Source organism: Dromiciops gliroides, chromosome 1, assembly GCF_019393635.1.
Source record: "Dromiciops gliroides isolate mDroGli1 chromosome 1, mDroGli1.pri, whole genome shotgun sequence".
In the NCBI taxonomy this organism is placed as follows: Eukaryota; Metazoa; Chordata; class Mammalia; order Microbiotheria; family Microbiotheriidae; genus Dromiciops; species Dromiciops gliroides.
This window is the reverse complement of record NC_057861.1, coordinates 479,948,830-479,972,521: the sequence shown is the minus strand read 5'-3', so window position 1 is coordinate 479,972,521 and position 23,692 is coordinate 479,948,830. Positions and strand designations below refer to the sequence as shown.

At 36.3% G+C, this 23,692-nt stretch overlaps 1 protein-coding gene across 5 annotated transcripts in view; it reads left to right on the top strand.

Annotated features, from left to right (window-relative positions):
• Positions 1-23,692, top strand: part of PAM (peptidylglycine alpha-amidating monooxygenase) — a 310,801-nt gene that overhangs the window by 115,085 nt on the left and 172,024 nt on the right. For all 5 annotated transcript variants that reach the window (XM_043982355.1, XM_043982346.1, XM_043982336.1 and 2 more), the window contains exon 5: positions 3,657-3,744. In XM_043982355.1, the coding sequence (XP_043838290.1) occupies positions 3,657-3,744 (88 nt within the window). The remainder of the gene's footprint in view (positions 1-3,656; positions 3,745-23,692) is intronic.

The following is a 23,692-nucleotide window of genomic DNA, read 5'->3' as shown; positions in this document are numbered from 1 at the left end:
GCTCCCAAATCTGGTTTTCATGTGGTCCCGTGAGAAAGACCTTTCAAGGCAAATGACTGATGGCACAGTAGAGGAAAAGAAAATATACTCATCTTGCTTCCTCTGTGAGCTCTAGGAAATCAACCACTTAAAAAGGGATGGAAGAAATAAAATTTTCTCTGAAGAAGCCTTAGGGGGAAAACCAGGCTTGAGAATAAGTTGGAAAAGGGAGAAAGGGGGAAAAAAGAGTATACTTTATACTTAGTATTGGACTCAAATAAAACAAAGAATGTGGGTGACTTTGTTAATAGTCAGTGGTTGCCTTTGAATGATGTCTGGAAATTTCTTTTTATTAGAGGTATTTCTTGATCTCAGTTTGCACTATGACCCTGCCTGGTATACTGTTCTTTGTTCAGCCTCCTTAGTGCCACCTGTGTCTTCAACAGGGCTAAGCCCTCTTCTGAGTTTACTTTTACTTTCTTTTTAGATTTTCAATAAATCAGCTAGTCCTGCCAAACCTTTACTAAGAACACTCCCGGTTCTTTGGTTGTGGGTGTCTACTATGAAATCTATTGGCTCGCAGAGTAAAGATGCCAGAAATCTAATAACTGGATCATGCATTTGTAATGGATGGATGGAGCTGGTTTCTCAAATTATGAGCATTAACTCTATGTCAAACATTCATTTTAATCTAGTTCAGAGCCTGTCTGATTAGAGAGCCCTTAAAATCCGCAAAATTCCTATCCATCTCATTGCCATAAATCATGTAAGAAACTTGTCATAGATGTGCCTCAAATACTAAAGGCCTTTCTCCTGGTTTTTGAAGTGTTATTTTACATTCTCAGAGTTCAGTTCAGTATCATTTCAAACACCTTTATTGAATCAATTCCTTCTTTAGAAACCTGCATTTAATCATATAGAGTAGCTAATAAAATGGTTAACCCTTCCATTTCATGGCAGACTAAACCTACTGACTTTTTTTTTAATTTTAAATTCAGTCAATATTTACCTAATATCTTCCATGATGTGAGACACAGCATTGAGTACTAGATAAGCAGTCAGCCTTGGAGTCAAGAAGAACTGGATTCAAGTCATACCTCCATTTTATCAATATCCTTTCTAAAGCACAGTGCCCAGAACCAAAGACAGTACTCCAGATGAAATCCGACCCTTCCCCATCTGGACCCCGTGGTACACAAGTTCAACTTGATACTGTCTTCTTCTCTTGAGTCTCTTGTCCTTTTATTCTATAGAAGCTCTTGCTTACTTCCAAACCTCAGTCTTGGATTATTTCCACCATCACTACCTCCACTCCTACTCAAATGATGCTGAATGAAACTGGAGAAAATCATGATACCATGCTGATGGAGACCCCTTCAAGTTTATATGACATAATCTCAATTGATCCTACACTAAATCAATTTAGTCCTTTTATACCTGCCTAGTAGTCCACCACAAAAGCTTTCCCAAACCTTTTTATCCCTCCTGAAACCTCTTGTGGCTCCGCCTATCATCACCCTCTCATCTGAGAATGTTGTCTCATGATTTACAGAAAAAAGCTTCCTTATCTCCCCTATTCTTTATCTCACATCACTCAGAATCCTTCTGCTACTTTCTCTTTCACCTCAGTTTCATTTAAAGTGGTAGCCTTTCTCATTGCCAAGGCAAACCACTCTATAATACAAGAGATCTCATTCCATTCTGTCTTCAGCAGATTGCCTTCTCCATCATCCCTGCTCTCTCACTAATAATTTTCCTGTTGAAGGAAGAGACTTTCTTCTTATTTATATCCCAGACACTTAACATGGTGTCTGGCACATATTAGGTGCTTAATAAATATTTACTGAATTGAATTTAATTTGATCTGTTCATCCCTCTAGAAATCATCTCATATCTCTTCTTCCTTTTACACCTAAACTTGAGAAGGCTATCTACAGTAAAGGCTTCTACTCCCCTTCCTCTTCTTGCTATCTGGCTTCTGACTTTATGATTCGACTGGAACTTCTCTGCTCTCTGCAAAGTTACCAGTGATCTCTTAATTTCCAAATCTTGTGTCCTTTTCTCATTCCTCATCAGAATTTTCTCTGCAACCTTTGACATTCTTGGTCACCCTTTTCTCTTTGATACTTTCTTTTCTCTAGGTTGTTGTGACACTTTCTGTTTCTCCTACCAATCTGATCACTCCTCTGTTTCCTTTGGTGGATCATCTTCCAGGTCATGCCCATTAACCATGATCTTTCTAGATTCAGGTCTGATCATATCAGCTTCCATTCAGTAAACTCCAGCAGCTCCCTACTAGTGGCACAATCAAATATCAAATTTTGTCTGTTGTTCAAAGCCCTTCATAACATGGCCCCTTCTTACCTTTCTAGTCTTCCTACACCTTACTCCTCTACATGTACTCTATGATACAGTGATACTGGACTGTTTGCTATTCTTCACATGAGCATGGCATTTTCTGACTGAGCATTTTCACTGGTTGCCCCTTATGCCGTGAGGCAAATAATAGAGAAAAAAATAAAAGCAGGTCTCAGTGAAGACTCATCAGATTGAATTAACAACATTAACAACTTTTTATAATTTTCTCTGTTGTAATTCTCCAAGGTTTTATATTTATATATATGTATGTATGTATGTATGTATGTATGTATGTATGTATGTATACACACCTATATATACCCATGTACACACATACATACACATATTTGTATGTGTATATCTATATCTATATATATATCTTTCATTTCTTCACTTTGAAGAGAACTAATAAGAAATAAGATTCAATAAATGTTTCAATCATCTTTCAAAGCAAAATACAGAATACTTATCCAGGAAAATAATTTGATTCTTGAGTATTTGAGACTGAGTACCCTTCATATTCTTATTCATCTGGAGTTTGTATGACATCATAGAGTGGGTAAAGAATATGGATTAAGAAGACTGGGAGATGATTTCTGATTATTGCTTACTACATATGACCTTGAGAAAATCACTTTATTTCTCTGTACCTTAATTTGCTCATCTATAAACTGATTTGATTAGACTTGGTTTCTAAGATTTCTTCTAGTTCTAGATCCTATTGTGTGTATAGGCACATACATATGTACATGTATAGATATATACAAATATATATGCATAAATGTGCATACACATCTATGCATATATATTGATATCATATATGTGTGTGTTTCACTTCTAAGTATATCCCAGTGATTTATAGTTAAATGAAAATATCATATATGTTGTCTTAGTCTCACTGATGGGGTTTTAACCATTCATTTTTGGTTCTATTTCACTGTAGTGTTTTATTTTCATAGAATATAGTTTTATGTCATTCAGCACTATATGGCGACCTGACAGGGAAACCATTATCAAAGAAAAGGTTGTGTAGATAGCAGTACTGTATTATTGCTGTTCCTTTAAAAATAGCTTGCCTTTTATATGCTGAAAAATGACTTCATATAGAGACCTTGGAGGCCAATGATCCTCTGTTCTTTGCTGTTTCATAGTTTATTATCCTGTTATATCAAACTATTGAGTTTTACTGATTATAGGAAACCCAAATATTTCACACTGCTAGGAACCATATAATGAGAGAATTGTAATGTCTTCATCATATTGCTATGGTGATTCAAGGATATGGTTCATTCGTGTCCATTTTTCATTTTGTCTCCTAGTTGATTTCAAGCCTCATGCCAGCATGGATACTGTCCATCACATGCTACTGTTTGGATGTAATATGCCTTCTTCCACTGAAAGTTATTGGTAAGGCCAAAAATTTATTATGTGTAATTTATATTCAACCACATGATTCACAAGTCACAATTACATTCATGCTACTTAAATACTAAAATGATAGAAGTAGTATTTTGTTTTGTTTTGTTTTATTTTCTAGAAAAGAAACATTTTCTTTCTCTTGTGATATACTATGGTTATACCTTGTTAGCATAAACCAGAAGACAGCAAACTTTTAGTATGGGGATAATTTTTTAAATGCAAAATTTTCATGTACAACTACGTTCTCTTCATACTATTAGTATTTATCAATTTAGAAATTACATGACAAAAATATTATGAATTTAATAATGCTCTTAAATAAATTTGCATTTTATAAACAAAGTTAAGCATCTACCATGTGTGAGTTACTGTATGAAATGCTAGGGAAACAAAGAAAGGCAAAAACCAGTCCCTGTTCTCAGAGTTAACAAGAGAGACAATATGTAAACAGCTAAGTAGAAATAAGATATATAATAGGCTTACTTGGAGATACTCTCAGAGGGAAGGTATTAATATTAAGGACAACTGGACAGAGTTTCTTACATGGGTGGGACTTTAGCCAAAACTTGAAGAAAGCCAGGGAAGCCAGGACGCATAAGTAAGAAGATAGAGTTCCAGTCATGGAGGACTGTCAATGAAAGTGCAGTCAGGAAAAGGAGCATCTTTTGGGAGAAAAAGCAAGGAAGCCGGTGTCAGTGGATCACAGAATACATGGAGAGACAGTAGGGCATAAGAAGACTAGGAAGATAAAAAGAGACCAGATTATGAAAGGATTCAAAATTCAAACTGAGAATTTTATATTTGATCCTATAAGTAATGGAAAGCCACTGAAGTTTATTGAGTGGGGAATAGTGGAGGAGGAGAGTATAGCATGGTCAGATCTGTGTTTAGGAAGAACAAACAGTTTGACAGTTTGATAAACTAGAGCAGGAAAAGACCAACCAGCAGGCTATATCAATAGTCTATACATGTATTTGAAAAGTAGTAATATCTGTATAAATCAACCAACGAGAACTTATCTAATACCTACTATATGCTAGTTTCTGGGCTAAACATGTCACTTATTCAGTCTATAGGAAGTATGTTTATTATACAGTTATCTGACAAGATGATTAGAGCTATTTTACAGATGCAGGGCAAAAACTTCTTTGGCCCCATTGGTTCACATTCTTTTTGTTTGTTTGTTTTTTGTTTTTTTGGTGAGGCAATTGGGGTTAAGTGACTTGCCTAGGGTCACACAGCTAGTGATTGTTAAGTGTCTGAATCCGGATTTGAACTCAGGTCCTCCTGAATCCAGGGCCGGTGCTCTATCCACTGTGCCACCTAACTGCCCTGGTTCACATTCTATAGGGTAGAAAATACTTGCATAAAAAACAGATCAATGTTTGGAATTGCCTTAAAAAAAGTTTACCTTCATTATACTTGTCTGATTGTATAAAGTAAGAACCTCTCCAAATTATGTAGTTAGCAAAAAGTCATGATTTTTATAAATAATAAAGTAATTTGCAAAAGGGAAATTGATATTTTAAATTGAACCATATTCTAATCTGTCTTATTAAGAATTGATGGTATACTTTTTAAGTAAAAGGTTGTGTCTGTTCCTTGTTTCCTACCCCCGCCTCCCACGAAATAAAATAATATGAAGCATGACAAATAAAGTAATTAAAACAAGAGGAGGAGAGGCTATACAACTCCCCATGAGGCAAATATTACAGGAAAAAATAACAGCAGGTCTCACTGCAGACTCATCAGATTGAATCTAGCATTAATGACTTTTTCTTAACCCCTCCAGGCAACTTTCTTGTATGAATTACTGAAATGTGGCATTCAGGTGCTTTTTTTTTTATTGTGTTTCTTATCTTCCATCTAATGGGCCTCCAAGGTCCACACCTTACTCAGCATGGCCCTGTGATATCTGTGTGCCTCAGCCTGTCAGGGTCTACTCATTGTTATTCATTGAGCCATTCCTTTAAATCACCTTTCCTTTATGTTCTAAAGAGCAGCTGAGGAAAATTTTAAGGGGAGGGGTGTCACAAGTAGGGAAGAGAAGGAGGGGGTAGAAATGAATTAATAATTTGTAGATGCAAACTCCCAGAATTTCCTTACTAAGGCACCAATATTTTGGAGACAGGGAAAGTACAAAGGATGGTTTTCAGATAATGCACAGGGAGGTAGAGTGAATGGTGATTCATATTCACCTAAGCTAGAAAGGGGCATTAGCTAAGAATTTTTGGTTTCTTTACCTAATTGGGGGACTTTGGGAGAAGAGGGTAAGAGTTACAGATTTCAGAACATGGTAGGTGGGGTTGTCGAGAGTCAGAGTTGGATCCTGCCCATGAGGGTAATTATGTTGTCAGGGTGCATTTCCCCAAAAAGGGAGAGATTACAACAGGGACCTTAAAACAGATTTTGTTTGGGAGAAGTGGGTACATCAAGAGACTTCTCTATTTCCAGTCAAAGGTAAGGCTTTTAAGAGCCCTTCCTAGGGGCAGCTAGTTGGCACAGTGGATAGAGCACTGGCTCTGGATTCAGGAGTACCTGAGTTCAAATCTGGCCACAGACACTTAACACTTACTAGCTGTGTGACCCTGGGAAAGTCACTTAAACCCAATTGCCTCACCAAAAAACAAAACAAAACAAAAGAGCCCTTCCTACTCCTAGAGTCAGAGTCCCAAAATTTGCTTAGGAACTTTTACTTAGGAACTCAGATTCAGAAGAATAAGGGACCAGCCTGAGGATGGACAGGTGCTAAGTGGAAATGTTTGGAGGCTGAACAGAGCCTTTGACTCTGGACTCAAAGCTGCTGAAGCAACATTATTTTGCCTCCTTCATGAATTAAAAGTTCTATAAATGGGGCTCTCCAGATCCTATGAAGATCCTTTGAGAAAATGCAGTAGATGGGTTGGAGGGAAGCATAGGATAGAACTATAACCTAGTCACCAATGGACTAGATAAATGAGCATACAATGCTTTTACTTTTTATACCCTTTAGAACAGGAATTTTTTAAACATTTTTTGCATTCAACCTCTGGCAGTATGGTGAAATTATGAATGCTTCCTCAGAATAATAGTTTGTTGTCTATTCATCATTGATGGAAATATTAAATTTCAGTTATAGGTTATTGAAATAAAGATGTAATTTTTCCCATCCAAGTTTATGGACCCATTGAAATCTTTCCACAGACCCCCTGAGGTTCCACGGATGTCAGTACTTTTGCTTTAGAGGGGTAGAGAGAGAATTAAAAAGCAATATGTGTACCTTACACACTGAGGAATTCAATTCTAGAATGTACTTGAAGGAGGAAAGAATAAGGAAGTAGACCAATTAACATTTCTTAGATGGAGTAACCTGCCCTTTGCCACCAGGCCACTTTTGATTAATCGCTTCAACCCATGTCCAAAGCCTTGGCATTCCATACCCCACCCAATTTACCAGCTAGGAGAGAAAATCCACTCAACATCTTAGACATGGTCTAGGCCCTAGCTCTACTGTTAGACAGGATGTGCTTTCTTTGTCAGGCTTGATTTTACATTGGTTAAATAGATTAGGGTAAAAAAAAAAAACAAGTCATTTGAATACTATTGGTTTGTTTGTGCATTTTAATCACAAACATTTTATTTTCTTTTTCTTCTTCTTTTTTTTTGTTCAGGCAATTGAGATTAAGTGACTTGCCCAGGGTCACACAGCTAGTAAGTGTCAAGAGTCTGAGGCCGGATTTGAACTCAGATCCTTCTGACTCCAGGGCCAGTGCTCTACCCACTGTGCCACCTAGCTGCCCCTCAAACATTTTCTTTTTTTTTTTAATTTTTCATTTAATTTTTTATAAACATTTTCTAAGCATCTACTGTGTGCCAGTCACTCTGCAATCCATTTCCTTTAGAAGCTTGCAATCTACCTATAGGAGAAAATATGGATAGATAGAGAAATAGATACATACATACATACATACATAGATTTGTTATAGATAGATGATAAATAAAGAAGGAAGGCTGAAAGGAAGGAAGGAGGCAAGGAGAGAGAAGAAGGAAAGAAGGAAGAAAGGAAGGAAGGAAGGAAAGAAAGAAGGAAGGAAAGATGACTGGTTATTTTGGGGAAAGTTACTATCAAATGTGGCATCAGGAAAGATCTCATGTACAAGGTGATACTTCTAGTGAGCCTTTAAAAAATTGATGTTGATGAGAAGTATGTTACAGCCATGGGGGACAGCCAATACAAAAGGCACAGGAGTGGGAAATAGAATTCTATTTATGAGGAGCAGCAGGAAGGCTCGACCACTGTGAACATGGAAAGGAATAATGTCCAAGAAGGCTGGAAGAGATTTAAATGCCAGAGGAGTATATTTGATCCTGGAGGGAGCAAGGAGCCACTATAGTTTATTGAGTAGGGGAGTGACATTGACTGATTTGTATTTTAAGAAACTCCTTTTGACAGCTGGGTGAAGGACTGATTGGAGAGAAGAGAAGTGTGAGGTAAAAACTGATTAGGATCCTGTTCCAACTGTCTAGATGAAAAGTAATAAAGTTCTTAACTAATGGTTAAAAGTTATATACTAAGCTGATGCAAAGTCATCCTGATCATAGAACAAGGCTCAAAGGGTATCAATTTTAGTGAAAGGAAGAAGAGATGAGAGGTATACTTTGACATATTAAAAAAAAAAGTATTAACATTTCCTAAATAAGGCTACTTTTCTTTTAACTGTGAAAAAGTGGAATCTCATTTTTATAAAGAATGATTCAATAAATATTTGTATGTTATTGGAATGAAATACTACTGAACTACAAAAATAGCAAATGGGAAGAATACAAAAAATATGGAAAGACATATACAGTGATGAAAATAAAGGTTAGTAGAACCAGAAAAAAAAGTAAACAGTGACAAACTAAATTAAAAAACAAACAGCAAAGGCTACTTATTGTTGTTGTTCAGTCGTGTCTGACTCTTCATGACCACGAAAGCTCCTTGGTTTAGGTTCAAGGTGTGTGTGTGTGTGTGTGTGTGTGTGTGTGCATACACATACAGAGACACACACACACACATACACACACACACACACACATATATATATATATATATATATATACACATTCACACGTGCTTGTTCACACACACATATATGGTTTTTGTTGTGTCATATCTGACTCTTCACAACCCCATCTGTGATTTTCTTGGCAAAGATACTGGAGTGGTTTGCCATTTCTTTCTCCAGCTCATTTTACAGATGAGGAACTAAGGCAAACAGGGTTGAGTGACTTTCCCAGGGTCACACAGGTAGTAAGTGTCTGAGGCCAGCTTTGAACTCAGGAAGATGAGTCTTCCTGACTTTAGCCAGGCCCTCTATCCACTGTGCCATCTAGCAAAGACTATGTACTGGGTGTATAGATTTGGAAGGAGATACACAACAATTAAATAGTTATTCTTATTTCAGTGAAATTCCTATCATATTTTTTAATCAAATGGTAAACAATTTAATATCTAGTGTTTGATTTTGAGATTTACTCCATATTTGGTTCACAAATTAGAATAGAGTACAGGGGGCAGTTAGGTGGTGCACTGGATAAAGCACCAGCCTTGAATTCAGGAGGACCTGAGTTCAAATCCAGCCTCAGACACTTGATACTTACTAGCTGTGTGACCCTGGGAAGGTCACTTAACCCTCATTGCCCTGCAAAAAAGGAAAAAAAAGAATAGAGTACATACTCAGTGAAACAGAAGAATTATTACAATATTGGGCATGATTTCCAAAATACAGCTATATTTGGGGCAGGAGCAGGGAAGGTGCAGAGAGGGAATATATTTTTGTATTTCTTAATAAAAGGGATAAATTCATGATTCCTTAACAAATTAATTAATTCATAGAAAATCTGATTGACTAGATATGTGTGTTGCTGAGATTATGCTCAAGAATATCCACCTTTGTAATAGTGGTTTAAAAATAACCAGAAGAATTTGTTCAAGTGTTTAGCCTCTTGTGCACACACCTGAATTTAGAAGGAAAAAATAATCAGTATTTTTTTTCCTGAAGGCATCAAGTCTTGGCATTTGTCATATTCATGGTTACACTGGTAGAGAAAAAAACCCAAAACTTTAACTCAAATACTTTAGTTATGATTCCTACTAATGTGCTTGTTATGGTTTGGAATAGAAAGAATTCATTCATGCTCTAGGGAAATATAAAGAGAAAATGTTTTGAGAGAAAGATGAATAAATGGACTATTTCAGCACCAAAATGTCAAGCTATGATTCCTCTCCATTCATATTAGTTGGTTGTATTTTTCCTTCTGTTCATGATTCCATATTTATGTTTGTCAGTTTTTTGACAATAAGCATATATTCTAAATAGAAAAGTTTTTTTTTAATCAGATACTATGAGGCCCTATTATTTCTTGTGTTCTAGAAATACTCTTAACATGAATGCAAAGAGCTATTTTGTGTTTCACAGATCAGTTGCCTTTATTCTTTGTAATTGCCTCTTTCCATTTTCATTAGAATATATATTTGGGGGACAGCTAGGTGGTGCAGTAGATAGAGCACCGGCCCTGGATTCAGGAGTACCTGAGTTCAAATCCAGCCTCAGACACTTAACACTTACTAGCTGTGTGACCCTGGGCAAGTCACTTAACCCCAATTGCCCAGCAAAAAAAAAAAGAATATATATTCAGGGATTTTAAATGTAAATGAAAATAGTAGAAAGCATGAAGTTTTTTTTATCATTGTGTAAGCATTTTAACTTAAATATCCACTTCTTGACATAAGACACCATCACATAGCAAGGTAGAAAGCTGTCCAGAAGAACCACAAGACCTGGGTTCAAATTTGATCTCTGACACATAATTGTCCATGTTACTTAGCCTCTCATTATGTTAGACAACTCTTTAAGATTGTGTTTCAGAAAAGGTGCTGACATGAATTGATAGAGGGAATTTCTTTATGTGGGCATTCCCTATGTGGATGAAATCATAAATGAAATCATTCCCTATATAAATTAATTCCTTTACATGAGTAGTCCCTATATAAATGAATTCTTAGGTCCTATCTCTATCCTTATCATTCTAAGCACATCCTAGCCTTTTGTGTCTCATTCCAAATTAGTATCTCCTGCTGGTAATGTGTCTCGTTAATTATATGCATGTGCATTTAAACTGCATACATTCATGGGAAGCCTTTTAATATACTGTGAGGTATTCCCATTATACTTAGATTGAGCTTCAGGCTTAATTCCAAATTAACATGCCTTGGGGACCAAAAATAAGCACCTTCTGATGGAAAAGCAGCAGCTATGCTGACCCGTGTAAAGAAAATAATGCCTGTCAGTTGTGACTCTGATCTCCTCTTTCCCAGGCTTTTAAGGGATGAGAAAATTAACACCATCTAGGGACCTATACTGAGGAACAGTATTGAGGTAAGAGCAAGAGTAGAAAAAGCAGAATGAATTTGCCAGGCTATAGCTTAGGTTTACAGATTGTAATATACTTGGCAATTCTGAGTTCTCCAGATTTTCAGAGGAAAGAAGGAAACAAGCATTTATTATGTATTTACTATGTGCTAAGCACTTTATAGGAGGCATAGCCAAGGTGGTAGAGGAAAGTCAATGATTCATCTGAGCTCTCCCCAAGACCCTTCCAAATGCCATAAGACAATTACTGGAGAAGCAGAACCCACAAAAGGACAGGGGGTGAAATAATTTTCCATCCCAAAACAACTTAGAAGGTCAGTAGGAAAAGTCTCTTGCACCCAGGTGATAGTGTAGTGCAATTCATTACAGGCTGCACCGCACAGTCACAACTATTATAGTCACAGTCAGTGCAAACCTTGCCCCAGCAAACCAGGAACAGCTCTTGGGAGCCACTGACTGCTTCTGGAATTCTTAGCCCACAGACAGTAAGGGGGTTGAGCAATTGGCCAGAAGGATATTACAGGGGTCTTTTTGTTAACAGTGAAGCAAAATTATATTGCTTTGCCCATACTTGTATCCAGGTGGCAGTCCCAGGGTGGGGAAGAGCACTAGCATACCAGAACCTGTGGCCGCAGTGGAGCCTGTACTCTCCTTACAGTTCCAGGGTAGAAAAGCGTGGTCATTCACAGACCAGAGCACAGGCCAGGAAAGTAGTAAACATACCTCTCCTTAAATCATACCACCTTGGAAGAACTGAAAACTTACAGGTCTCTAGAAGACTCTCTGAAAATAGCTGAACAAAACCCCTAAAAGCTTATGACAGTGCACCCTCTACCCTGGAAGCAAAGCCCTACTTTAACAAATAGTTAAAAGTCAAGAAATACACTGAGGAAATGAGCAAACAACAGAAAAAAATCTGATCATAGAAAGTTACTATGATGAGAAGGAAGATAAAAAACATACTCAGAAGAAGATAGCAAAGTCAAAGCTCCTACATCCAAAGCCTCCAAGAAAAATACAAATTGGTCTCAGACCATGGAAGGGCTCAAAAAGGACTTTGAAAATAAAGTAAGAGGGGTAGAGGAAAAAATGGGAAGAGAAATAAGAGTGATGCAAGAAAATTATGGGGAAAAAAGTCAACAGCTTGGTAAAGGAGACATAAAAATACTAAATAAAAAACATCTTAAAAACAGACTAGGCCAAATGGTAAAAAAAAAGATATAAAAATCCAATGAGGAAAAAAATGCCTTGAAAAGCTGATTAAACCAAATGGAAAAGAAGGTACAAAAGCTGACTGAAGAAAGTAACTCCCTAAAACTACCTGAAAACAGTGATCAAAAAAGAGCCTATACATCATATTCCAGGCACTTTACAAATATTATTCCATTTGATCCTTAAAACAATCCTACAAAGGTAGATTCTATTATTATCCCATTTTGCAGTTGAGGAAACTGAGTGGCTTTCCCAGGGTCACACAGCTGGTGTGTGTGTGTCAGAGGCCAGATTTAAACAGAGATCTTCCTTAATCTAGGCCTAATGCTCCCTCCATTGCCCCACCTATCTGCCTGCACCATAAACATGGATGATTTCTATTTGGGTATCCATAAATGATCTTTTTTTGATCAATGAGATTTCATGGAAGTATATAAAAATAGGCAAGAACCTGTGACTGATGTACTATAAATTATAGTATTTAAATTATTTGTACATATCCATTAATCTCATAATTTACTCTAGTAATTTTTAAAAAGTAACTAGCATTAGAGAATTGCAAACTAACTCTGAGGTTCTTTTAATAGAGAAAAAGAGTGGTTTATTTTCTGTTCTGCTGAGTATAAAGCTTTATGCTTAGAGGTACATATTATTGCTAAATCTCAAGGTGGGTCATTCAGAAATATTGGGTCATTAAACCAAATGGCCTTTCCTGCTCACAACTTAAATTCCAGAAATGTTTAATTTTAAATCTGTTTTTGGCCAAGTAATATGTTAAATATCAAAGATGGTTGCTCTAGGTTGTTTGATCTCTTTTTAAGGAAGAATTCCAGCTGTTTAAATGAGGTTATTTCCAGCTGTTCTCACTTGATACTATCCTAAAGTACTTTACCATCCTACTGAGGTTTAAGTTAAATCCCTTTCAACTGCTTCTATTTATTAACCACCTGCTGTTTCTTTTTAAATGCCACTATCTCCACAGGACTGCAGATGTTGATGAGGCAAAATAGAAAAGTAGCTACAATATATAGAGGATCCTCTATCTGAGGAGTCCTGCTTGGATATATGTTTAAATGACATTTAAAATTATCGATTTTTCTATGTTATGTTGCTTCCTAGATAAGTTCAACTTGTTTGCGTAGTCTGGTGACAGTACTAACTCTTTGGGCAAGAAAAACATTCATACAGTGGACCTTTCTATGCTCCTTTCCTTATATTTCCACAGTATTATCCCCCCATAGGGAATTTCAAGTTATTAAAACAAGTTTCTGATGCCAATACTTCTGGTTACTTCTCTTAAAGGCTTTTTCCTTCACATTGACCTAGATTAAATTCCGTCCTTTCTTTTTCATTCCTGGAAAGTCAGAAAGCTTCAGAATTCTTCATTTATAACCTCCTGGAATACACGAATGAAAATCACTTAGACCACCAAAATATATTCTGTGCCTTCCTAAGCCTTGGACTTAATCATAGGAAGTTAAGGCAACTGCAATATGCACTGGAATATTGCCTAGACTAAAGCAGAGAATCTGTCTCTTTCCCCCTCCTCACAGCACTATTGAAGTGTGTTGATAGACTTACAGCAGATTGCATAATATACTTGTACAGCTTTGCTTTGTATCGAATTTTAGTCTGCAAGCACCACACATATTTTTTTTTTCTTGGCTGACTTTTAGGTGGCCTAAATTAAAGGAAGTGATGGAAATTCCTTGGGCAAATGGCCAGTTCCTAGAAGACTAGTGTCAGACTTAATAAAAATTAATGTCATGATTGCTACTAGTTTTGTTACTACAAATTGTTACTATAGTTAGTATGCTGCTGTTAACAGTCTCAGTAGGATCCAGACTCTAATAATCATTTGAGGATTTCACTCTGATATCATATGGCAAATATTCTCAACTCTTCACTCTCTTTTGTCCCGTAGCCAATTAGTGTCTAAGACTCGTCATTTCTGCCTCCACAACATTATTTGCATTTATACCCTTCTCTCTAACTCAGCTATTGCCATAGATATAATTCAGATCCTCATCAACTCTCACCTGGGCTATTATATAATAGATTCCTAATTGAGTCCTAAGGCTACTTTGCTTCCAATGCCACTTCCCTCCAGGTCTGATTTAAAATACAAATTCCTCAGTTTGAAATTGAAAATTCCTCCAAATCTGATTCCAGTCTAACTTAATAGACATTTCACATGACTTCCATTCCCATACACAATCTCTATTCCAGCCAGAGTCACCCACTTGCTATTCCTCCAACTCAGAATTCTATCCCACACTTCAGGGCCTTGGTGCAGACTGTCTGATATGCCTATGATGCACTGCTTCTTTCTTACTCTTAAAATCTTTAACTTCTTTCAAAATTCCCCTTCAGTGTTACCTCCAACAGAAATTCATTCCTGTTTCCTCTGATTGTTGGTATTCTCTGCCTTTTCAAATTATATTGTATTTATTTTTCTAGTTATGTGTTATAAACCACTTTCATCACTCCCACTAATACCACCACAATATAATATATATTCCTTAACAGCAGGGATCATTTTGCTTGCCTCTTCTCTCTGTATCCCAAATTCCTAGCACAGAGTATTGCCCACATTGTAGTAGGCAGTTAATAAATACTGCTTGGTGAATAAATGAATTAGACACTATTGGGGTTGCACAAGGTTGCACATATATTAAAATTTTCTGTTTTAAGATCTTGTTTTAGAGAGGAGAACTAGAAATGTGCTTCATAGTGCTTTTAAATCATCATCTATAGTTAATTTTCCCTTTCCACGAGGTTTAAATTAACATATCATGGTATACCTGCTGCACAATTCATTAAAAGGTACATATTTAATATTGGAGAAAATGTCAATGAGGTTATAGAGCAAATTATGGACATCACCCGGTCATGTTTGTCCAATTTTAAGATTTAAAAATTTGACTTTTATTACTTTTAATGTTGAAAGATTAGGATAATCTATGCACACAGCAAAATTAGAAAAAAAATTTAGCTTTTGTGATCCATTTTGGATACCCTGTAGTTAACATTAGAATTCAAGGCAATGCAGATGTAACTTGAGGGCATGACAGTTTTTTCCCCCAGCAAAAATGTAAGAAAATGAATTATCAGTGAAGGTATTTCCAGAATAACCTTGGATTTTAAGTGGCCTTTAAGAGATATAACCAGAGATATCTTTAACAGTCAATCATGCTTTTTATGGATAGTTCAAAATGACAGACTAGCACTTTCTTTGTCTGATGCAGTTAGAAATATGCATGCCATCCCAATGCTTTGGAAGTGAATTTAAGGTAGAAGGGTATGCACCAAAAGTTCAGGAACCCAAGATAATATTATTTTCACATGTTAATTCTCATCTTTTTTACATGAAATATTAAGAAATAATTAGTGGCTATAAATATCTTTAAAATTTTTAATTTAATCCATTTTAGAGAAAAAATATTAAGAAAAACATCCAGAATTATTAAAGTGCGTATTTTAGTTCGATTACCTTAATTAGCCTATATTGCATTTCTTCTCTATGCTTTTGGTCATATCTCTTCAAAAATAACTACCATTCCCTTTAAGGAAAGCCATAGTAAGCTGTCTCAAATTTATCACCTTGATCCTTTTAGGTATGAGAGTTTATTGTTTCCATTTGGGAAGGGGAAATGTGAACCATACAAAGGTACAATGATTTCAGCTCAGCTTACCCTGTAAGTCAATTACAGAGAGGGTTACCAATATCACAATTTAATTTTTTTTAAAAGAGGCAGTATAGCTTCATCAAAAACAGGTCATGCTAAACTAAACTCATTTCCTTTTTTCAGTTATTAAACTGGTAGATCAGGGAACGCTATAGAATAGGTCCACCTAGGGCAGCTAGGTGGCTCAGTGGGTAAAGCACTGGCCCTGGATTCAGGAGGACCTGAGTTCAAATCCGGCCTCAAACACTTGACACTTACTAGCTGTGTGACCCTGGGTAAGTCACTTAACCCTCATTGCCCCCCCACCCCCCAAAAAAGAATAGGTCCACCTAGATTTTTGCAGTGTTTGATTAATCTACTTCATACTGTTCTTGCTGAAAAAAATGGAGAAAAGTAGATTAGTCAAAAGTACAATTAAATGGATTCATTCTGGTTATATGGTAAGACTCTAAGAATCAGCTAATGGTTTACTGTCCCTAAAACATCTATAGAGTGGTTCAGGGATTTTTGTTTGGAACTATGCTATGTAACATTTTTTTAATCAATAACTTAAATAAAGGTATGGATGCAATTCTTACCAGATTTGAGAATAATAAAAAAACTGAAAGTGACAGCTAATACATGAGGTGACAAGAGTCAGACTATAGAAGGATCCTGATAAGCTTGAACCTTAGGACGCTAGAATAAATAGCATGCTAGGCCTGAAATCAGAAAGAACTGAGTTCAGATTTCATCTCAGACACTCACTAGCTATGTGACTCTGGACAAATTACTTAATCCCTGTTTGTCTTGGTTTTCTCAACTGTAAAATGGTGATAATTATAGAACTTTGCAGGGTTACTGAAGGATCAAATGAGAGAATATATTTTAAATCACATATTACAGTGTCTAGCATTTAATAGGCACTTAATAAATGCTTATTCTTGGCTATTGCAATCTAATATGATGTACTTTAACAAGGGTAAATGTCAAGTATTATATTTGGGTTCAAAAATCATCCTCACCAGGGTAAGAAGGGGGAGGCATGATTAAACAGCATAGTCAGCAGTTTGCCTGAAGATGTTGAGCAGACAACAGGTTGAATAAACCTGATTGATAAATGAATACTATCTCAAGCTGTATATAAAGGAAGACATAACTTCCAGGAATAAGGATGTAATTCCCTCCAATCTACCATGCACTAGGTCAGACCACATCTGAAGAGTTGTGTACAAATCCTAGAGAGTTTCCAGAGGATGGAAACCAGAATATTGAAGGGCATTGAGTCATGATATGAAAGTTGAAGGATGTTTAGAAGATAGCACCCTTAGGGGATAGAGGGGAGCATGACATTTATCTTCAGCTATTCGAAAGGCTGTCATGTGGAACAGAGTTCTATCCTCTATGTCCAAACAAATTTCTGTTTGGCCATGTAAAGGAAAGAACCAAAGAAGAATTACAAAGAGGCAAATTTAGGCAAAAATATAAGGAATAGCTTCCTAATACTTAGAGATATCTCACATTGGAATGGACCACTTTGGGAGTCCATTGGAAGCCTTCAAGCAGAGGAGAGATAACCACTAGTTGGCTATGTTTCAGTAGGAATTCTTTTGGGTTGAACTAGATGGCTGCTGAAATTATTCTCTGATACTGTGAAAACAAAACAAAAACATGACATATTAAGAATTGCTCCCAAGGCAGCTAGGTGGTGCAGTGGATAGAGCACTGGCCCTGGATTCAGGAGGACCTGAGTTCAAATACAGCCTCAAACACTTAACAATTACTAGCTGTGTGACCCTGAGCAAGTCACTTAACCCCAATTGCCTCACCAAAAAAAAAAAAAAAGAAAAAAAAAGAATTGCTCCCCCCCAAAGAAGTGCCAATTATTCCAATCAGATACCAGTTAATTAGTGAACATTGTTGCAAAGAACCTAGAAACAGCATTTTTAGTACAAAGAACACTGAATAGGACAGTAACCTAGTTTCAGACTCTATTTCTGATACCAGGTGTGGACAAGCCACCTAACTTTTCTGAGTTTCCATTTCTTCATCAATAAAATACAATAGTACTTAAAATATGTGATTTACAAAACAGTTTTGCAGAAAGTCATTTGCAAATCTTAACTTGTTATATAAATATGTTATTTCTACTATTCTTTCCTTATTTTGTTTTACCAGTGCTCCATTTAATTTAATGGGATTGCTTTTCAGTTTTAAATTCCTCCAATAAAAATCCTGTTATGAAATTTATTCTAGCCATGGTCATGGTTGTTTTTCATTTAATAAGCAGTTAATTCTGTCAAATCCTACTTACTTTGATGCATCTGTGACTTGAGTACTCCCTCCAAATTTGAAGGGCCCAGCAGATCTCTCTAATAGGGGGAGAGAAAAGAGAGGAGCTAGGCAGCTATATGGTTCAGTATATAGCACATTGGTCCTGTAGTCAGGAAGACCCAACTTAAAATATGGCCTCAGACATTAACTAGATGCACTTATCCCCGTCTGTCTCAGTTTCCTTGCCTGTAAAATGAGGATAAGTTATTGTGAAGATCAAATGAGATAATATTTGTAAAGGTCCTAGTACAGTGCCTGGCACATAGTAGAAACTATGTAAATGTTTATTCCCTTCCCCCAGTAGTCTTTACTCAATCCATATCCATCAAAATTTCTACACCATTCAACATTATCTTTTTTTTTTTTTTACATGCGAGGCAATGAGGGTTAAGTGACTTGCCCAGGGTCACACAGATAGTGTCAAGTGTCTGAGGCCACATTTGAACTCAGGTCCTCCTGAATCCAAGGCCAGTGCTTTATCCACTGTGCCTCCTAGCTGCCCCTATCTACCATTTCTTTTTTTTTCCAGGACAATGAGAGTTAAGTGACTTGCCCAGGGTCACATAGCTGGTGTCAAGTGGATTCAAACTCAGATCCCCCTGAATCCAGGGCCGGTGCTTTATCTACTGCATCACCTAGATGCCCCTATCTACCCTTTCTTGATGAATATTCTTTCCTCTCTGAGTTTCTATACTTCTCTATCTTGCTTTTCTTACCTGTCTCAGTGCACCTTCTCAGGCTACTTTCTGAATTATCATCCAAATCTCACTTCCTTTGTGTAAATGTACTCCAGAAATTCATGGAATCATCCCTGGAATCAGTTGTCTAGGTCTAATCTAACCACCAGCTTATTAGAAAGAAAATCAGAATTGATTTTTAAAATGTAGAAAAAAGATTAAACTGAGTAAAAGATACAATGTGCAATTAACACTACTCCCACCTATGCTATTTAAGTAAGTCATTAATGATGGAACATGTTAAATAGATAGAAGAAAAGATAATTAAACTGATTCTAATAATTTCATATAGTAATTTAACTGTTATAAATCAAATTCTGTAACAAAGAGACCAAGATAGCCTAAAAAACTAAGCCTTGATCAGCTTCCCAGTGACATGAATTTGGCAGATAAAGAGAATACTGGTTTAGAATATGAATTGATGTTTTAACATCTTAGAGAAAAATGGATATCTCCCATGCATATGGTAATATCATAAATTGGTAGCTTGTAGTATATACTAGATATAGCTCCTTTCAACAAATTATTAAAATCAAGCAAGCTATAATTCAGGGAGACATGCTCATCAAGATGTCTGCCACTGTCATAGAGGGAGTATAGTATAGCATCCAAGGCAAAGGAGTATTTCCTATGGATGACAAGGTGTTCTAGTTGTTTCTATTTGTGAATGGTTTTGTATTGATGGTGAAAACCCCAAATATTACAGTGCTACCTGAGATTTATGATCACTATGGTGTTTAAAAAGTTTGAGAAACATAATTTGTGGGCAGTTAGTCATTTCATTAGTGCTACTAGCATTTTTTTTGGTTTTTTGTTTGTTTTTGCAGGGCAATGGGGGTTAAGTGACTTGCCCAGGGTCACACAGCTAGTAAGTATCAAATATCTGAGGCTGGATTTGAACTCAGGTACTCCTGAATCCAGGGCCAGAGCTTTACCCACTCTGCTTCCCTAGCTGCCCCATTTTTTTGTTGTTTTTTTGTTTGTTTGTTTGAGTGCTACTAGCATTTTAATAAAAGAGGGCAGTGGAACTCTCAAATGCCAAAAACCTTCATGATGGTAGGCTCAAGTTTTATATGACCTTGGAAAAGTGGGTGTTCCAGAGGATGACAATCAACTCTGATTTTTTTTTAACAAGTAATGAAAGAGAATGAATATTACAATGAGGGTCTGAGAGTGACATCATGTCATTCTTGGATAAAGAGACTATCCCTATACCCAGATCACTCCCAGCTTTAGGCAGTCTAGACAAAGGATCTACCTCTACCCAAACGTTATTGAATGTAATTTACTTGAGAACAGAAATTCTTTGTAAGGTTGGTGGAGTCTGATAGAGAAGAAAATTAGTTCAACCTTCACAGACTGAGCTTTTGAAATGAGAACTTTAGAAAAGGGGGAAGTTCTGCACCTTTCCAAATCATTGGTTTTTAATAAGCATTTCTCTGATCACTCAAAAGAGTTTGCCCTAAACTATTCACATAGGAAAAAACAAAGGGATTTAGAATGGCTACAGGTCAAAGTAGCATTTGGATTGACAACCTCTAGAACTTGTCCAGCAGTACATGTATCTGGCATAGACACTAGAAATGGACAATGAGCTAAGTCCAGAATTAACAGGAGGAGGAAATGGAGAGTAGTTTGCCTTGAATTGGGGGGAAAAGTTTTTTAATGATACCTAGTTTCTGCCAGAAACAAAGACCTCTTTGTTAGCATCAGTCTTTTCCCCACTATGTTGTGTGGAAATGTCATGTAATATTATTGTTACTGAAGAATTGAAATTGATGATCATAAAAGGGCAATAGAGAGGTGTGTATGGTAATTGTGAGTAGCCTACAATATATTCCAAATGAGGAATTATGTCAAAGTAATACAAAGGATGTTATCAGAAAAATGTAAGGGCAGAAAAAACAAGGCAGTTCAGGTAGTGAGAGAGGTATTTCTTCCCCACTTTCCTCATAGATCATCCAATGAGGACTATTAAGTACCTTCCTTTTGTGAGTGCCTCTGATGCCAATATTCAGATAAATTAAGAACCTCCATCCTGACAGTCCCCATTCTTGTTCTTCCTCTATCCCTGAGTGCTGCTAGCACAGCAATAAATGAATATAATAAAATGAAAAATGGAATTGAATGAATTGTATGAGCTTTGAAACCAGACATTTAGCACTGGTAAACCATATACAGAAGAGAAAGGAACTATCTCGGAGTATCAGGTAAAACTATTAGAATTTATTTGTATTTAATCATTTAGCAATACTTAACAATGCATTAAAATTCGAGAGTATTTGTGTAAATCACCACTCAAAAATTGAAATTACTGGAAAATCAAGTAGTTATTTACAGACAAGTCATTTATATTTCATATTATTTAATACTCAGCCATTGTTCTCTGTTATTTTTCATTCTGGTGTCTTCTACTCACTAACTTCACATCCTTTTCTAAGGTAATGGTTTATTTAATCAAATACTGGACAGCCATCTAGATCTTCCACACTTAGATATGTATGATCTTTCCTGAAAACTTTGAAATATTGCAGTCAGACGGTTACATTTAAGTAGCTCAACAAGCTCATGATATTTAGATACAAAGTTCATCACAGATGACAACAATGTCGTTTCTTTAGTTATGATAGTATAAAATGAAAGAGAAATTGTGTTTGTTTGTTTCTGGTCACTTTCCTGTATGCCAAGCCTTTTACACACTTGGCATGTGTTGTAGGACTTTATTCACCTCAGAGGTAGATCCTTTGTCTAGACTGCCTAAAGCTGGGAGTGATCTGGGTATAGGGATAGTCTCTTTATCCAAGATCTTACTGATCCTTCCTCATTGTTACATTATTCTTGGCAGTGAATCGTGAGAAAGTTACTGACTTGCATGCTTCATGTTCAATATTTTAAAATCTCTTTTTATGGAAAAATTATAGAATTAAAAAAAAACACCCTGCATAGTTGTCATGTCAAGAAGAGTCTGGTTCCTGCATACTGATAATTCTCTATTCTAGTCAGATTGCCCCCAAGCACCCCCCATGGGTTCACTTCTGCCTGAATAGTGCAAAAAAGGAAAATTAAAATAGATGTTAAATACCTCACACAATTGCTTTTTTATGAATAATTGTATGCTTTTTTGAGCTTCATTTTTAAAAAATAGATGAAGCAGCTGCAGAGTCTATGTAAGCTGATTGACTTAGAAGTGAACTTTGATTAAAGAAGGGGGGGGGGGAAGGACCAAAACAAATAATGTCAGCAAGATCTGGTACTGAGTCACTGGGAAGGATTTGAAAATGTCCTTGATCATGAATTCATCCAAACCTGGATAGAAACTGTACCAGAAGATGCAAAAGGGACCATTTGGCTTACCAATTGAATTTCACAGGTCAGCAAACAGCCAACCTGGAGAGCTGAAAATACATTGGTATGAGGCCTCGGTTGTGACACAGACATGGAAATGGTATCCAAATCATAGATTATGGGTGTCCGGTGATCCTGAGCACATTTTATGACATCGAATCTGAATGATGTTTAAATTGAACTTGTTTCACCCTTGTCAAGAGTGTAAGACTGTAAGAGTATGGCAATGTCAGCTTTAGTTTTTAATCATTATACTTATGGAGATGAGGTCAAATATGCAAGGTATATTACCTCCCATTTCCTTCTCCACCAAGTATCTGGCTAAAAAGAAAATGAAGGGACAGCTAGGTGGTGCAGTGGATAAAGCACTGGCCCTGGATTCAGGAGGACCTGAGTTCAAATCCGGCCTCAGACACTTGACACGTATTAACTGTGTGATCCTGGGCAAGTCACTTCACCATCCTTGCTCTGCAAAAAAAAAAAAGAAAGAAAGAAAGAAAGAAAGAAAGAAAGAAAGAAAGAAAGAAAGAAAGAAAGAAAGAAAGAAAGAAAGAAAAGAAGAGAAGAGAAAAGAAAAGAAGAGAAAAGAAAAGAAGAGAAGAGAAAAGAAAAGAAAAGAAAAGAAAAGAAAAGAAAAGAAAAGAAAAGAAAAGAAAAGAAAAGAAAAGAAAAGAAAAGAAAAGAAAAGAAAATGAAGTAAACATGAGATAGTTGGAATTCTCATCCTGCTAGAATGACATTACTGGACCTTTAAGGAAGCTCTTCTGTGTCAGTACTGCTGCTGGATGACAGCATTACTTTGGATGAATCAGTACTTATCAAAACATTTAATGGCTAAGATGTAAGATATCAGAACTCACTGAAAGGTCTACCAGGAAAAGGATGCCTATGTTTGAACTCAGATTTCAGAAAGGAAATAAATTAAACAGTGTATTGAATCACAGGGAATGGCATTCGAAGCCGTTTTACATAAACTCCATAAATATTATGTATTACTGTTTGGCATACTCATTAAGAAAATTTCTTGCTGATTTAGAATTTATATGTGCTGAAATGAAAGATTTTATATTCTCAGAGACCATTATGATAAGTTACAGAGTATTTGCTTTGATGTACTTGCTATTTCTTTTGCTATTTTTCTTTACCTACTTCATAAACTATTTGCTAAGAGTGAAGAACAAACTCATTCATGTATGTTAAAATGACTGAGACAAATACCATACCAAAAATCATTAGAGTAAAACTT